This window comes from Malania oleifera, chromosome 5, assembly GCF_029873635.1.
Source record: "Malania oleifera isolate guangnan ecotype guangnan chromosome 5, ASM2987363v1, whole genome shotgun sequence".
Classification (NCBI taxonomy): domain Eukaryota; kingdom Viridiplantae; phylum Streptophyta; class Magnoliopsida; order Santalales; family Ximeniaceae; genus Malania; species Malania oleifera.
Genome location: NC_080421.1, coordinates 142,673 through 157,816, shown reverse-complemented (window position 1 = coordinate 157,816; position 15,144 = coordinate 142,673). Strand labels below are relative to the sequence as shown.

Sequence of the window (15,144 nt, the reverse complement as noted above, 5' to 3'; positions counted from 1 at the left end):
ATGCAAAATAGGAAAACTATAGGATCAGATAACATCCCAATTAAAATTTAGAAAGAAGATAACGGAATGATATGGTTAACTAATTTATTTAATACAATTATAAAAATTAACAAAATGCCAGATGAGTGGAGGAAAAACACTTCAATACCTATATGCAAAAGTAAAGGAGATATTCAAAATTATAATAACTATTGTGGAATTAAACTTATGAGTCATATGATGAAACTATGGGAAAGGGTAGTTGAACAAAGTTTAAGGTTAGAAATGAAGGTCTCATAAAGTCAATTTGGTTTTATGCTTGTGAGATCTACCACAGAAGTTATATATCTTTTAAGAAGATTAATGGAAAGGTTTAGGAAAAAGAAGAGGGACTTGCATATGGTATTTATTGACCTAGAGAAAGCATATGATAGGATACCTAGGGAAGTTTTATAGTGGGTTTTAGAAAAAAAGGGTGTATGTAGTAGATATACTGATGTCATTAAAGATATGTACGATGGAGTAATGACTAGTGTAAGGACTATAGATAGAAAAACTAGAGAATTTCCAATCACCATAGGTGTATATCAAGGATCTGCTTTGAGCGCTTATCTTTTTGCTTTAGTGATGAACCAACTAACTAAGAGTATTCAGAAGGAGGTTCCATGGTGTTTGTTGTTTGCAGATGATATTGTATTAATTGATGAAATTAGGGATGAAGTAGAGGTTGATTTAGAATTATGGAGAGAAGTTTTGGAATCTAGAGGCTTTAGGATAAGTAGAAATAAGATAGAATATATGAAATGTAATTTTAGTAATGGTAGGAGGAGTATTGGAGACAAAGTTAAACTTGATGATGAAGAGATAAATAGCACTTGTAGATTTCGATACCTTGGATTTATTATGCAAGCTGAAGGAGAAATTAAAGATGATGTGATGCATAAAGTTAAAGCAGGTTGGGTAAAGTGGAGAAGTGCTCAAGTGTGCTTTGTGATCATAGAATACCCTTAAAGTTAAAAGGGAAGTTTTATAGGACAGCTATAAGACCAGTTATGCTATATGGATTAGAATGTTGGGCGACAAAGAAACAAAATATCCAAAAAGTAAAAGTTGTTGAGATGAGAATGCTTAGATGGATGAGTGGTATAACGTTGAAAGATAAATTAAGGAATGAACATATTCACGGTAAATTAGGTGTAGCTCCTACAGAAGATAAGATGAGAGAGGGATGACTCAAATGGTATGGACACTTACAACTTAAGCCATATAGTGCGTCAGTGAGGAAGAGTGAGTTAGTTACTGTGGGGGACAATAGAAGGAGTAGGGGTAAGCTTAAAATAAATTTGATAGAGATAGTAAGGATTTAACATCCCTGAATCTATCAAAAGAAATGGTTCATGTTCGCATAAATTGGTGGTAAATGACTCGTATAGCTGACCCCACCTAGTGGGATTTAAGGCTTGGTTTTGTTGTTGTTGTTGTTTTATTCCCTGATTGACCCACTCTGCTTTAGATCTCTCAGATTTCTTCTAGCATTATATTCACTGTTCTCAGGAAAGAATTTGGTCCTGAGTTCTCTCTTTAAGTCTGCCCAACAATCGATGACATTGCGTCCATTCTCAATTTCATTGTGCTTGGTATACCTCAACAGTTTAACATCACCAAGTACATAGTTGTAGTATTCACTTTCACTAGTCTTGAGCCTATTCTCATAGCACGAAATTACTGCTCCATATCAAATAAGAAGTTCTCCAACTCCTTGGCATCACGAGGATCTCAATACATTTTGGGTTTTGGCACCTTGGTCCTGCTGAATTTCAGAGTGTTAAGAGTTTCGCATAGCAAGGAGCATCACATTCAACTTCGCAATAAGACCTGCTATCTTAGCATGTAAGGTCTCTGCAGTATGGTGAAGGTCCTCTTGACAATTTCACTGTGCAACTTTGTTGATGTTTTTGTGATCCTTCCAATTTGTCAATATGGTGAGTAAGTCGGGCCATCCTTTCGGCCATATTATGGGTTGTCTTAACCTATGCTTCTAGCACCCCAATTCTCTTGTCATTGGTTGGTATGGTCTCTTACCAAAGCTTTCCAAATCCCACCATGAAGGCAACTAAATTCGTGTAGCAATCAACCGAGCTTTGATACCAGGTGTCACGGGCCGAATATTTCACACTTTTGTGAAGAACCGTGCGGCACTAGCTAAAACACTCTTGCTTAACTAGCTTGCCAAAAGATTACCACGGTTTGCCAACATAACACTTTTATTTTCATTAAAAGAAATGTAAGTGGAAGCAATAAGCAATTCATGAAAGTAATGACAAGCAAGCAATAAACATCGAGGCAACGTAATTTCTTAAAGCAATACCTTTGTTAACAATGTGCGTATAGCGAGGAAAGCAAGTAGGCTAAACACGTTTACAATGACTATTGAGTTTTACATATTGATGAACACTCATTCTTCCCTATAAAGCTTTTTATGCAATTCTCACTCTAGCACTAGGAAAGATCAAGTTGTTCGAGTAGTCACACTCCCATTTTTAGCCTAGGACAAACTATCCTTGAAATAAACCTACACTAGCATATACATGATGGTAACTCATCCAAAGCACATGAGACAAGCGGTCACAGGCAAGCATAATGCCCTGAACAAGCTTGGCTTGTGACTTTCCTTGAAGCCACACACATGGAAATTGTGGACACAAATATTAGAAGAAAAATTAATTTAATCTACCTTTTTGAAACTCAGTGTGTGGGGAGAAAGTTAGAGAAATTGAAAAATTAGGATTCAAATTTTGGTATACTGGAAAAGAAAAATATAAGAATGAGGTAGGAGTTATTGTAGACAAAAACTTAAAAAGATAGTGTTGTAGATATCAAAAGAGTAGGGGATAAAATTATAAAAATCAAGATGATCTTATGCTAAGAGATAATAAATGTCATTAGTGCTTATGCTCCTTAAGTAGGCTTAGCGTTAAGAGATAATTTTGGAAGATTTGGATATTATTATACAAGGGATATCAGGGACAAAAAAAATATTTATAGGATCAGATTTGAATGGGCATGCTAGAAAGGATAATAAAGGATGTGAGAGGATACATGGAGGATATGGATATGGAGATAAATTTGAGTCTCGGGAGATGATCTTAGATTTCGCCATTGTCATATGGTTTTATTACAATGAATACTTGCTTTAAGAAGAGAGAAGAACAGTTAATAATCTTCAAAAGTGGATAAAATAAAAGCCAAATAGATTTTTTCTTAACTAGGAGGGTAATCGTTTATCATGTAAGGATTGTAAAGTTATCTCAAGTGAAAGCTTCAATACATAACATAGAGTTTTGGTGCTAGATATATGTATTAAAAAATGGGAGAGAAAGGGTAAGATAAATCAGTGTAAGAGAACTAGGTGCTAGAACCTAAAGGGAGAAAATATAATAGAATTTAAAGATAAAATGATCAAAGATGGTGATTGGACTATTGAGGATGGTGTAGACACAAACACTCTTTGGAGTAGGATAGCTAGTAAAAATATAGAAAAAGAGATTTTAGGTAAGTCAAGAGGAAAATTCTCGAATAGCAAGGAAAGCTAATGGTGGGATCAAGATATCCAAAAAGCTGTAAAGACAAGATTTGGTATAAAACATGACAAAAATGTAGAAACATGGAAAACTTTGAAAATTATAAAAAGTCGAGAAAAGATGTAAAAAGGCCGGTAGTGAAGCTAAACATAGATCATTTAATAATTTGTATGTTAGATTAAATACACAAGAAGGGGAAAGTCACATATTTAAACTTGTTAGAGCTAGAGAAAGAAAGAACGAAGACTTATGTAATGTAAAATGTATAAAAAGTAAGGATGTTATTGTCTTGGTTAAGGAAGAAGACATTAAAGAAAGGTGATGAAATTATTTTAATAGGCTGTTTAATGAAAACCATGTAGAAGACTTAAAGTTGACAAATGAGGAAAATGCAAAAAATACGGGATTTATATACAAATTAGACTTAACGAAGTTAGGTTTGCATTAAAAAAGATGAAAAATGGAAAATCTATAAGACTAGATAACATTCCAATTGAAGTTTGGAAATGCCTAGGTTATAATGAATTATATGGTTAACTAATTTATTTAACACAACTATAAAAAATAAGAAAATGTTAGAAAAATGGAGGAAAAACACTTTAAATATCTATATACAAAAATAAAGGAGATATTCAAAATTGTAATTACTATAGTGGAATTAAACTTATGAATCATATAATGAAACTTTGGGAAAGGGTAGTGGAACAAAGATTAAGGTTAGAAATAAAGGTCTCATAAAATTAATTTGGTTTTATGCCTTGGAGATCTACTATAGGAGCTATATATTTTTTTAGAAGATTAATGGAAAAGTTTAAGGAAGAGAAGAGGGATTTCCATATGGTTTTTAAACAAAGCGTATGATAGGGTACCTATGCAAGTTCTATGATGGGTCTTGGAAAAAAAAAGTTTATGTAGTAGGTATACTGATGTCATTAAGAATGTGTACAATGGAGTAGTGACTAGTATTAGAATTATAGACTATAGGTGGAGAGACGAGAATTTTCAATTACAATATGTATACATTAAGGATCTGCTTTGAGCCCTTATCTTTTTGTTTTAGTGATGGATGAACTGACTAGGAGTGTCTAAAATGAGGTTCCATGGTGTATGTTGTTTGCAGATGATATTGTCTTTATTAATGAAACTAGGGATGGAGTAGTATCTAAGTTAAGAATCATAGAGAGAAGCTTAAGAAGCTAGAGGTTTTAGGATAAGTAGAAATAAGATGGAATATATGAAATGTAATTTTAGTCATAGTAGCAGGAATATTGGAGACAATTAAAATTGATAATAAAGAAATTAATAACACTTGTAGATCAAACTGAAGGAGAAATTGAAGAAGATGTAATGCATATAGTTAAGTAGGTTAGGTAAAATGGAGAAGTGCTTCGAGTGTGCTATGTGATCATAGAATACCTTTAAAATTAAAAGAAAGCTTTATCAGAAGGCTATAAGACCAGTTATGCTATATGGATCGGAATGTTGGGTAAGTAAGAAATAACATCTCCAAAAACTAAAAGTTACTGAGATGAAAATACTAAGCTGGAAACAATAGACATATTTGTGGTAAGTTAGGTGTAGATCTTGTAGAAGATAAGATAAGAGAGGAACGACTCATATGGTTTGGGCACTTGCAACGTATGCAACATGGTGGTATGCCAAGGAGGAAGAGTGAGTACTAAAAGGAGTAGAAGTATACCTAAAATAACTTGAAATGAGATAGTGAAGATTTAATAGCCTTGAATTTGTTGAAGGAAATTGTTCATGATCGCATAAATTGACGGAAAATGATTCATGTAGCCAACCCCAGCAAATGGGGCTTAAGACTTGCTTTGCTGTTATCGTTGATACTTGTATCCACATCTACCCTTTGTGGGTTTTTGTGTAAACGTTGTCATGTTCTATTAATTGGTGGATTTTATCAATCCTTTTGTTGCATTGCGTATGTAAACCCTATTACCTGAGTTTTTTCAATGTATTTTTTATGATTGAATATGTTTTATAATTTTAGAAGCCAAATTGTTTCAGGGTTGTCAAAACTAACATCTGATCCCAGACCAGCAATAAGAAAGAGTTCTTTGGAAGTGCTCTTTAACATTCTGAAGGATCATGGTCATCTATTTTCACGCTCATTTTGGATTGGTGTTTTCAATTCTGTTATTTTACCCATATTTAAGTGTGTGGATGAGAGGAGAATAACAGGCCTAAATGATGACCAGTATTCACCAGTTTCAAGGTTTCCATGTCCTGAAGGAAGTTCATGGGATTCTGAAACATCTGCAGTGGCAGCAGAATGTGTAGTAGACATATTCATCAATTTCTTCAATATGGTGCGGTCTCAACTGCCTAGTGTTGTATCGATACTGATGGGTTTCATAAGAAACCCTGTTCAGGGTCCTGCTAGTACTGGGGTAGCTGCATTGGTGCGCTTGGCAAGTGACTTGGGCAGCACACTTGCAGAAGATGAATGGAAAGAGATATTTTTGGCTTTAAAAGAGGCTGCTGCTTCTTCTCTGCCAGGTTTTCTGAAAGTCATGAAAACCATGGATAGCATTGAGTTGCCTGATGCTGCTCAGTCCTATGATGATTTGGAATTTTCTGACCATGGATTGGCTAGTGATCTTGATGATGACAATCTGCAAACTGCGGCATATGTGGTTTCAAGAATGAAAAGTCACATATCCATGCATCTACGTATTATACAGGTTTCTCTCTCTCTCTCTCTCTCTCTCTCTCTCTCTCTCAATACAGAGTGTAGCTGTAATCTTGCTTGTGTAGCTCAGAGGGAAGGATGCATTTAGATCCAGTTGGCCTTACAATTTCAGCAAATAATCTGCACAGGCATGACCGTTGAAGCTGCTGTCTCTTATAACTTGGAAACGGTCCTGTAGTAGAATGGCCTCAGGTTTAGTTTGATAAACTGAAAACTTTAAAAAAACGAGTAAAACGTGGAAGAGGTGGACTGAGCTCACTAGCTAGCTGTATCCTTGTCAACATTATTGTGGTTGTTTTGATCCAGTTGTGTTTTGGGTTGGCCATTCCAAGTGTACAGATAGTATATTGATGTCATCTTTTACTCAATATTCCACTGATGATAAATATGTTACAGAATATTATACACGGTTCTATTCATTATACTTGAAATAATTATGCTGGTTTTGATAAAGCATGTATCTTCTTTCTTTTCTTCTCTTTTCTATTCAAAGTTTGCATGGTCTGATTCTCCTCTCTCTACAACAGGTTCTGACTGATCTTTACAAGATTCACCTACAGTCCTTGTCAGCAGCCAACGTAAAAATTCTTCTAGAAATATTTTCATCCATGGCATCTCATGCTCACCATCTGAATTCTGAAACAACCACACAAATGAAGCTGCAGAGAGCATGTTCAATCTTGGAGCTCTCTGATCCACCCATGGTTCATTTTGAAAACGATTCGTATCAGAATTACCTCTGTTTTCTGGAATATTTACTCAAGGATAGTCCATCTGTCTCTAGTGAGATGAAAATTGAATCACGACTTGTCACAGTATGCGAAAAAATTTTGCAGATGTACCTGAACTGTTCTAGGCTCCAAGCTGCTGATCAGAGGGTAGTTAGCCAGGCTGTGCAGCACTGGATTCTGCCTCTAGGTTCGGCCAAAAAGGAGGAGTTGGCTGCAAGGACCCCTTTAGTTGTGTCAGCTTTGCGGGTATTGGGTGGTTTGGACAGGGATTCATTTAGAAGGCATGTTTCCCATTTTTTCCCATTGTTGGTAGATCTTGTGCGGAGTGAGCACAGCTCTGCAGAAGTTCAGCATGTCCTAAGCAACATGTTCGAATCTTGTATAGGCCCAATCATAATGGAATTGTGAGTTATAATCCAACCATATATTGCATATAGAAGCATAAGTCAGGCTGTTGTCAGCAAATCCATATATATATATATATATTTTAATTCTTTCTGTAACTGGCGGGGAGCGTGGGCTTGATTCCATCTCTCCCTTATTTTTGTAGCATGCACAGAGGCGGAAGAATGTGTTATGAATAATAATTCAATCTCCTTATTTTTTGTAGAGCATGCACCGAGGCGGGAATGTGTTTTGAATAATAATAATAATCACGACGACAACAATTCTGCATATGGCATATATTTACTTTTGATTGTCGAATTTCTAGAGTTTCTTTTCAAGAAATTTTGGAATTCACTATCGCAGTCATAATAATTATAGTGTAGGTATAGGATATTACAAATTAAAAAAAATAGGGATGTGTGATGCCTATCGACTAGGCGTAGCGACCATTTGGTTGGGTTTCCCTCCTTATGGGGTCCATGCTTTTTGGAAAGGTATATATATATATATATATATATTTTATTGAGTTGACTTCTCAAGAAAGCATGGCAGCTTGCCTTGTATTTTTCCAAAGGTCTCACGTACACTAGTTGCCCTTTCATCTCCTTTTTTTTTTTGGTGTACTTACAGCAAGAAGGGGCTCAATTTTTTCTCTATTTTTCTATTTTTCATTCACGTCTGCAGCTCAAGCACCTCATTCCAGCAACCACATTGATCGTCTTCTTTGTTGCAGCAAATTGCTGCTGCTATTTCGACTGTGTATTTATAACATATTGGTATTTCTTTGATTGTGCTCATATTTGTTGGTTTTTTTTAGCTTTGTTCATAATATTTGGTGAGGCCTTTTCATCTTACTACATTTATTTATACACTTGTGTATTTGTAAGGCTTATGTCTTTTGTATCCATTATGTACAACATTTTCGGTGATAATTGATTTGGATTGCCGTGCCCCGTGGACATACCTCAACATTTGAGGGAACCACGTTAAATTTCTTGTCTTATTTTATTTATCATTTGCATTACTCTATTGATTTACTTGTGGGAAATTCGTAATTTTTTTTTTTCCAACAAGTGGTATCAGAGACGCGTTATTTGTATGCATTAAATTTGTGTAAATCATGGATGATAATGTTGGTCGTATGATTAGTTTCAATGGAAGCAATTGGGTGACTTGGAAAACAAAAATGTAAGATATTTTATTTTGCAAAGATTTGGATGGGCCTATTGAGGGTGATAGTCGAAAGCCTAAAGACATGAGTGATGATGAGTGAAATAGGCTTAATAGGAAAATTGTTGGTGTTATCCGGCAATGGATTGATGATAGTGTTTTTCATTATGTTTATACCGAAACTTCGGCACATGAATTGTGGAAAAAATTGGAGGGTCTTTATGATAGAAAATTGGTTACAAATAAAGTTTTTCTTTTTCGAAAAATGGTGAACTTGAAATATAAAGATGACGGTCTTATTATCGAGTGTTTGAATGAGATGAAAAATATTATCAATTAGCTTGCTACTATGAAAATAGTTTTTGATGATGAATTGCAAGCATTAATACTTCTTAGCTCATTGTCGAAAAGTTAGGAGATTTTGGTTGTGACAGTTAGTAATTCGGTTCCCGATGGAATTGTTATTATAGACTAAGTAACTAGTAGCTTGTTGAATGAAGAAATTGGAAGAAAATTAGTTGACTCTTTTCATTTAGAGGTACTTGTGATAGAAAATTAGGAGAGAGGCAGAAGCAAAAGCATATATTCTCATTGTAATGATAAATCAAGAAGTCGGTCCAGTTCAGTTTCAAAAAAAGATATTGAGTGCTACTATTGTCACAAAAAGGGACATATGAAGTGGGAGTGTAAAAAATTGAAATTCAAAGAGTAAAATAAATAGAAAAATTTTGAGAAAAAGCATGAAGACACAACTTCAGTTGCATCTGATGGCGATCTCATGCTTATTTGTGATGAAAGTTGCATTAATTTGACAAATTAAGAGACTGGTTGTGTTATTGATTTCGGTGCGTCATTCCATGTCACTTCTCAAGGAGATTTCTTCACTTCTTATTCCAAAGGAAATTATGGAGTTGTTTGGATGGGAAATGAAGGTCTCTCGAAAATTGTTGGCATGAGAAATGTTTGTTTGGAAACAAATTTGGGATGCAAGTTGGTGCTCAAAGATATGAGACATGTACCCGATATTCAACTAAATTTGATATTTACCGGAAAGCTTGATGATGAAGGGTTTGATAACCATTTTGGAGATAGAAAATAGAAGCTCACAAAGGGTAATTTGGTGGTGGCTAAAAGCAAGAAGACTGATACACTTTATATCATGTAAGGTAAAATTGGTAATGGTGTTGTGAATACAATTGAAAGTCGCTCTTCCACCTATTTGTGGCATAAGCGGCTTGGGCACATGAGTGAAAAAGAAGTGCAGTTTTTCTTCAAAAAGAAGCTCCTACCCTGGTTAAAAGATACTCTCTTAAAACTTGTGTTCATTGTTTGACCGGTAAGTAACATAGAGCTCCTTTTCGTACAAAGTTTGTTACTAAAAAATCTAATGTTTTAGATTTGATACATTCAGATGTATGTGGTCCTTTGAAAATTAAATCTCATGGTGGTGCACTTTATTTTGTTACCTTTATTGATGATTGTTCAAGAAAAGTTTAGGCTTACACTTTGAAGTTTAAAGATCAAGTTTTAGATGTGTTTAAGCATTTTCAGGTTAAAGTTGAAAGGGAGATTGGGAAAAAGGTGAAATGTGTGCGCTCAGATAATAGTGGAGAGTAGATTGACCCATTTGATACATATTGTTACAGCCAAAGAATTAGACATCAAAAGACCGTCAAGAAAACCCCTCAACAAAATGGTATTGTCGAAAGGATGAACCACACTATACTAGAAAGAATGAGATGTATGTTCTCTCATGCGAAGTTGCCAAAATCATTTTGGGGTGAAGCAATGAGGACAGCGGTGGACTTGATTAATTTGTCTCTTTCATCTCCTCTACTTGGTGAAGTTTTCGAAAAAAATGGGAAAGGTAAGGATGTCACTTATGATCACTTAAAAGTGTTTGGTTGTTGTGCATTTGTTCACATTCCAAAAGATGAAAGATCCAAACTTGATGACAAGACAATGTAATGTATTTTTCTTGGCTATGGGCATGATGAATTTGGATGCAGATTGTGGGATCTATTCGGGTTGTTCTTGGCATGACAGCAAACTTGAATTTAGAAGTTGAGCAACTAGATGTGAAAACCGCTTTCTTACACGGTGACTTAGAAAATGAAATTTATATGGAACAACTAGAAGACTTCAAACAAAAAAGGAAAGAGAATTTAATGTGCAAATTAAAGAAAAGTTTGTATGGGTTGAAGCAAGCACCACAGAGATGGTACAAGAAATTTGATACTTTCATGATTGATCATGGTTACTCAAAAACCTCTTTGGATGATTGTGTGTTTGTGAAAAAAATTTCGAATGGTACTTATATTATTCTCTTACTCTATATTGATGATATGCTCATTGTAGGACAGGACTTTTCCAAAATTGACAAGTTGAAGTTGAGCAAGTCTTTTGCTATGAAAAACTTAGGACCAACAAAGCAAATTCTTGGCATGAGAATTGTTCATGATTGTGAAAAAGGGCAAATTTGGTTGTCTCAAGAAAGTTACATTGAAAAAGTGCTTGAGAGGTTCAATATGGATAAAGCAAAACTCGTTGGATGCCCACTTGCTAGTCACTTCAAGCTTTGTATAAAACAAAATCCTACAAGTGAGAAAGACAAGGAAGAGATGAACAAAATTCCTTATGTTTCGGCCATTGGTTACTTAATGTATGCAATGGTTTGCATAAGACCGAATTTAGCTTATGCTGTTAGAGTTGTTAGTCGATTTCTCTCTAATCCAGGAAAGGAGCATTGGTTAGCAGTAAAATGGATTCTCTGATACCTTAGAGGCACTTCAAAGGTGTGTTTGTGCTTTGGAAATGGTAAATCTACGCTCCATGGATTCACGGATGCCGACGTGGCCGGTGATGTTGATTCTAGAAAATCCACTTCGGGTTATTTGATGACTTTTGCAGGGGGAGCTGTGACATGACAATCTAAATTACAAAAATGTGTTGCTCTATCTACTACGGAAGCCGAGTTTATAGCCATTACGGAAGCTTGCAAAGAATTACTTTGGTTGAAGAGATTCTTGAAAGAGTTGGGCGTGAAACAAGAAATGTATGTTCTTTATCGTGATAGCCAAAGTGCAATTCATTTGAGTAAGAATTCTATCTTCCATTAAAAGTCAAAACATATTGATGTTAGATATCATTAGATTCAGGATGTGTTGGAAAAGAAATTGTTGAAACTTAACAAAATTCACACTGATGATAATGGTTCGGATATGATGACAAAAGCATTGACTAGAGACAAGCATGTGAAGTGTCGAGTTTTGGCCGGATTGGTGGAGTTGTCCCCATAAGTCGAGAGGGGGAGATTTGTTGGGTTTCCCTCCTTGTGGGGCCCATTCTTTTTGGAAAGGTGTTTTTTTTTTTATTGAGTTGGCTTCTCAAGGAAGCATGGCAGCTGCTGCCTTGCATTTTTCCAAAGGGCTTACGCACACCAGCTGCCCCTTCATCTCCTTTTCTCATTTTTTTTTTCTACTTACAACAGCAAGGGACTCTTCAATTTTTTCTCTATTTTTTTGTTTTTCACTCACATCTACAGTTCCAGCACCTCCCTCCAGCAACTGCACCGGTCGTCTTCTTTGCTACAGCAATCTGCTGTCGCTGTTCCAGCTGTGTATTTACAACATATTGGTATTTCTTTGATTGTGCTCATTTTGGTTGGTTCTTTTGAGCTTTGTTCAGAATATTTGGTGAGGTATTTTCATCTTGCTACATTTATTTATACACTCTTGTGTATTTGTAAAGTTTTATGCCTTTTGTATCCACTTTGTACAACATTTTTGGTGATAGTGGATTTAGACCGCCGTGCCTTGTGGACGTACCTCAACATTTGAGGGAACCACGTTAAATTTCTTGTGTCTTATTTTTATTTATCATTTGCATTACTCCATTGATTTACTTGTGGGAATTGTTCGTATAAAATTTTTTTCCAACACACTCACATTTTGCCCTAAACATTTTAGTATTTGCTACTAGGACAAGAAGGAAAAGAAAACTGTGGACGGTGTCAGTGTAGGGTAGTGTTTTGTTTTTGACTTCCAAAGTGTGGTGTCAATGTGTCATGCTCGTAATCTTGCAATCGAGACACACAATTTTGATCTATGATTCTGGCTTGGGGGGAATTTTGGTTATTGTGGAATCTATAGGGTGTCATGGGGATCATTTTGGCAAGTGTGTAGTGGTGGATTAGAATAATACTTACCTTGGTGTTTTTGAATTTAAGACGAATAATCATTAGTTTTTTAGTTGTTATTGGTATGTGAACATAATGTTTTAGACTTTATTTTGGGGGAGCATTGGTTGTGCGAAGTGATGTACTATTGGGGACTAAATGAGCACCAAGAGAAGTGCATAGGGGTAGGCTCTTGACATTTTTGAGGTGTCCTGAACTCTTTGTAGGATTAGGACCTCCATAGACAATTTAAGAATGAGATTGCATGGTACTCTTAGGTTGGAGGTTTGATATTTGCCCTTTCTTGGCTGTTGGCTACACTATTGGGCGGTGTTATCGTAGATTTGGTTGGACTATTGAGAGGTGTTAATACTCAGTCTCTTTCTTAAGTAGTGTATGGTTTCACTTTCTTTAATTTCGGCTAGTGGATGATAAGTAATGGATACTCTAACTTGAGGATTGTGCTGTTTGGAGATGAGAATTGCCCTCAATAAATGGAAGTTGTGAAATATTTAGCCCATATTTGGGAGCACTTTAAAAAAAAGAGTTTATAGCACTTATACTTTTACAAAAAAAGTGGCCTTCCACTTATATTACAACAAAGATTTTTTACAAAAAGTACTTTCTTGGAATCACTTTTTGGAGAACTATTTAAGTGAATTTTAAAAATCAATCTAAGACAACTTTTTAGCCACTTATAAGTGGCACTATTAACAGATGAGGTTACTTTTATAAATAAAAGAAAACTAAATGACTATTTTATAATTTAAAAAATATATTAGAAGATAATCATATATTATTTTAATATGTATTGTAATACATTAGCTATTAATGAAACATAATTCAATTATGAAATGATGAAGAACCATCTATTAATTTAAATTAATATTTAAAACTAAAAATACTAATTTAATTAATAATATTTTTTAACATAAATTAATATGATAATCATATGTTATAAATATAAATTAAGAATAAGATTATTGTAAGTAAAAAAAATAATATTATTCTTACTTAATAAAATACTTAAAAATTAATTTAAAATAACAGTTAATTAATAAACATATGAATATTAAATATACAATTAAATTCTAGAATTAATAAAAAGAACCATATACAAATTTAAATTAATATTAAATAAATGAAAAATTTTAATTTAATCATTAACTCTATTTTAAACATAAATTAATGTGATAATCATATGTTATAAATATATATTAATAACGAGCAAATTTTTAATTAATAAATAATAATATATTATTCTAGTTGATATAAAATATTTAAATTTTAATTATAAAATTACTATAATTATCATTTAAAATTTTAATTATAAAAATATTTATATTTTTATTTAAAATATATTTAAAAATACATATCAGTTATTATAATTCAATTTTGAATTGAATAAGAACTATTTATTAATTTAAATTAACATTAAATAAATTAACAATTTAAATTTAATTAATAATATTATTTTTATCATAATTTAATATGATAGTAATAAGTTATAAATATGCATTAATATCAAGATTATTATCAATTAAAAATAACAATTTTATATAATTTTTAATAAAAATATTTAAATATTAATTATAAATAATTGAAATAATTATTAACAAAATTTTTAATTAAAACTATTGATATTTTTATTTTAAAATGTGTTTAAAAATAATCATATAGTAACCTATCATCAAAGTAAGTATCCAAATACCACTTTTTTAAATATAACCAAATATCATTTATAACTTTTAACACTTTTCTAGTTGAGTACTTATTAAATTCAACAATTTTTTTTTTATTTAAAAAACTTCTACGAAAGTGGTTCCAAACAATCCCTATATTCTGTATCAATTTTTATTCTTCGTGCATGATTTTGTGCATCTCGTTAATAGTTTGATAATACATATTTTAAGTCAAATTGAATTAAGTAATTAGTTCGAAGAAGAGATAGTAATATATATATTTCTAATTTATTTTTTGTTATAATTTAAACAACAATTGAGGGGAATGGTGTAATCCCAAGAGTGGGGTGATTTGGAATTTTAACAACTTTTGCAGATTAATTTAAATTGATTCACCTAACAATATTCCAATCAAAATTAAATGCGTATATGTAAAACAATTATAACAAAATATAAATAAGCATACATGTGCGGAAATTAAAATGTGATAAGAGAGAGAGAGTGACACGAGATTTAGAAAATCCCGCCTACGTCCTCGCCTTGGGCAAACCACCTAAGGATTCCACTATCTGCTCCTTCAAACAAGGCAGAGCTACCTTATAAAATCTGCTTCTTCCCAAGGCGAAGCTACCTTCTGTTTCTTCACACGAGGCAAAGCTACCTTTACAATCTGCTTCTTTACACAAGACGAAGATACCTCTCCAAGCGATACCCCACGCTCGGC

At 33.6% G+C, this 15,144-nt stretch overlaps 1 protein-coding gene across 2 annotated transcripts in view; it reads left to right on the top strand.

The window, feature by feature from the left end:
* Window positions 1-7,613, top strand: part of LOC131155174 (brefeldin A-inhibited guanine nucleotide-exchange protein 1) — a 52,237-nt gene extending 44,624 nt beyond the window's left edge. For both annotated transcript variants that reach the window (XM_058108122.1, XM_058108123.1), the window contains 2 exons: window positions 5,589-6,265; window positions 6,801-7,613. In XM_058108122.1, coding sequence (XP_057964105.1) covers window positions 5,589-6,265; window positions 6,801-7,412 — 1,289 coding nt within the window. In that variant the 3' untranslated portion in view covers window positions 7,413-7,613. The remainder of the gene's footprint in view (window positions 1-5,588; window positions 6,266-6,800) is intronic.
* The last annotated feature ends 7,531 nt before the right edge of the window (window positions 7,614-15,144 follow it).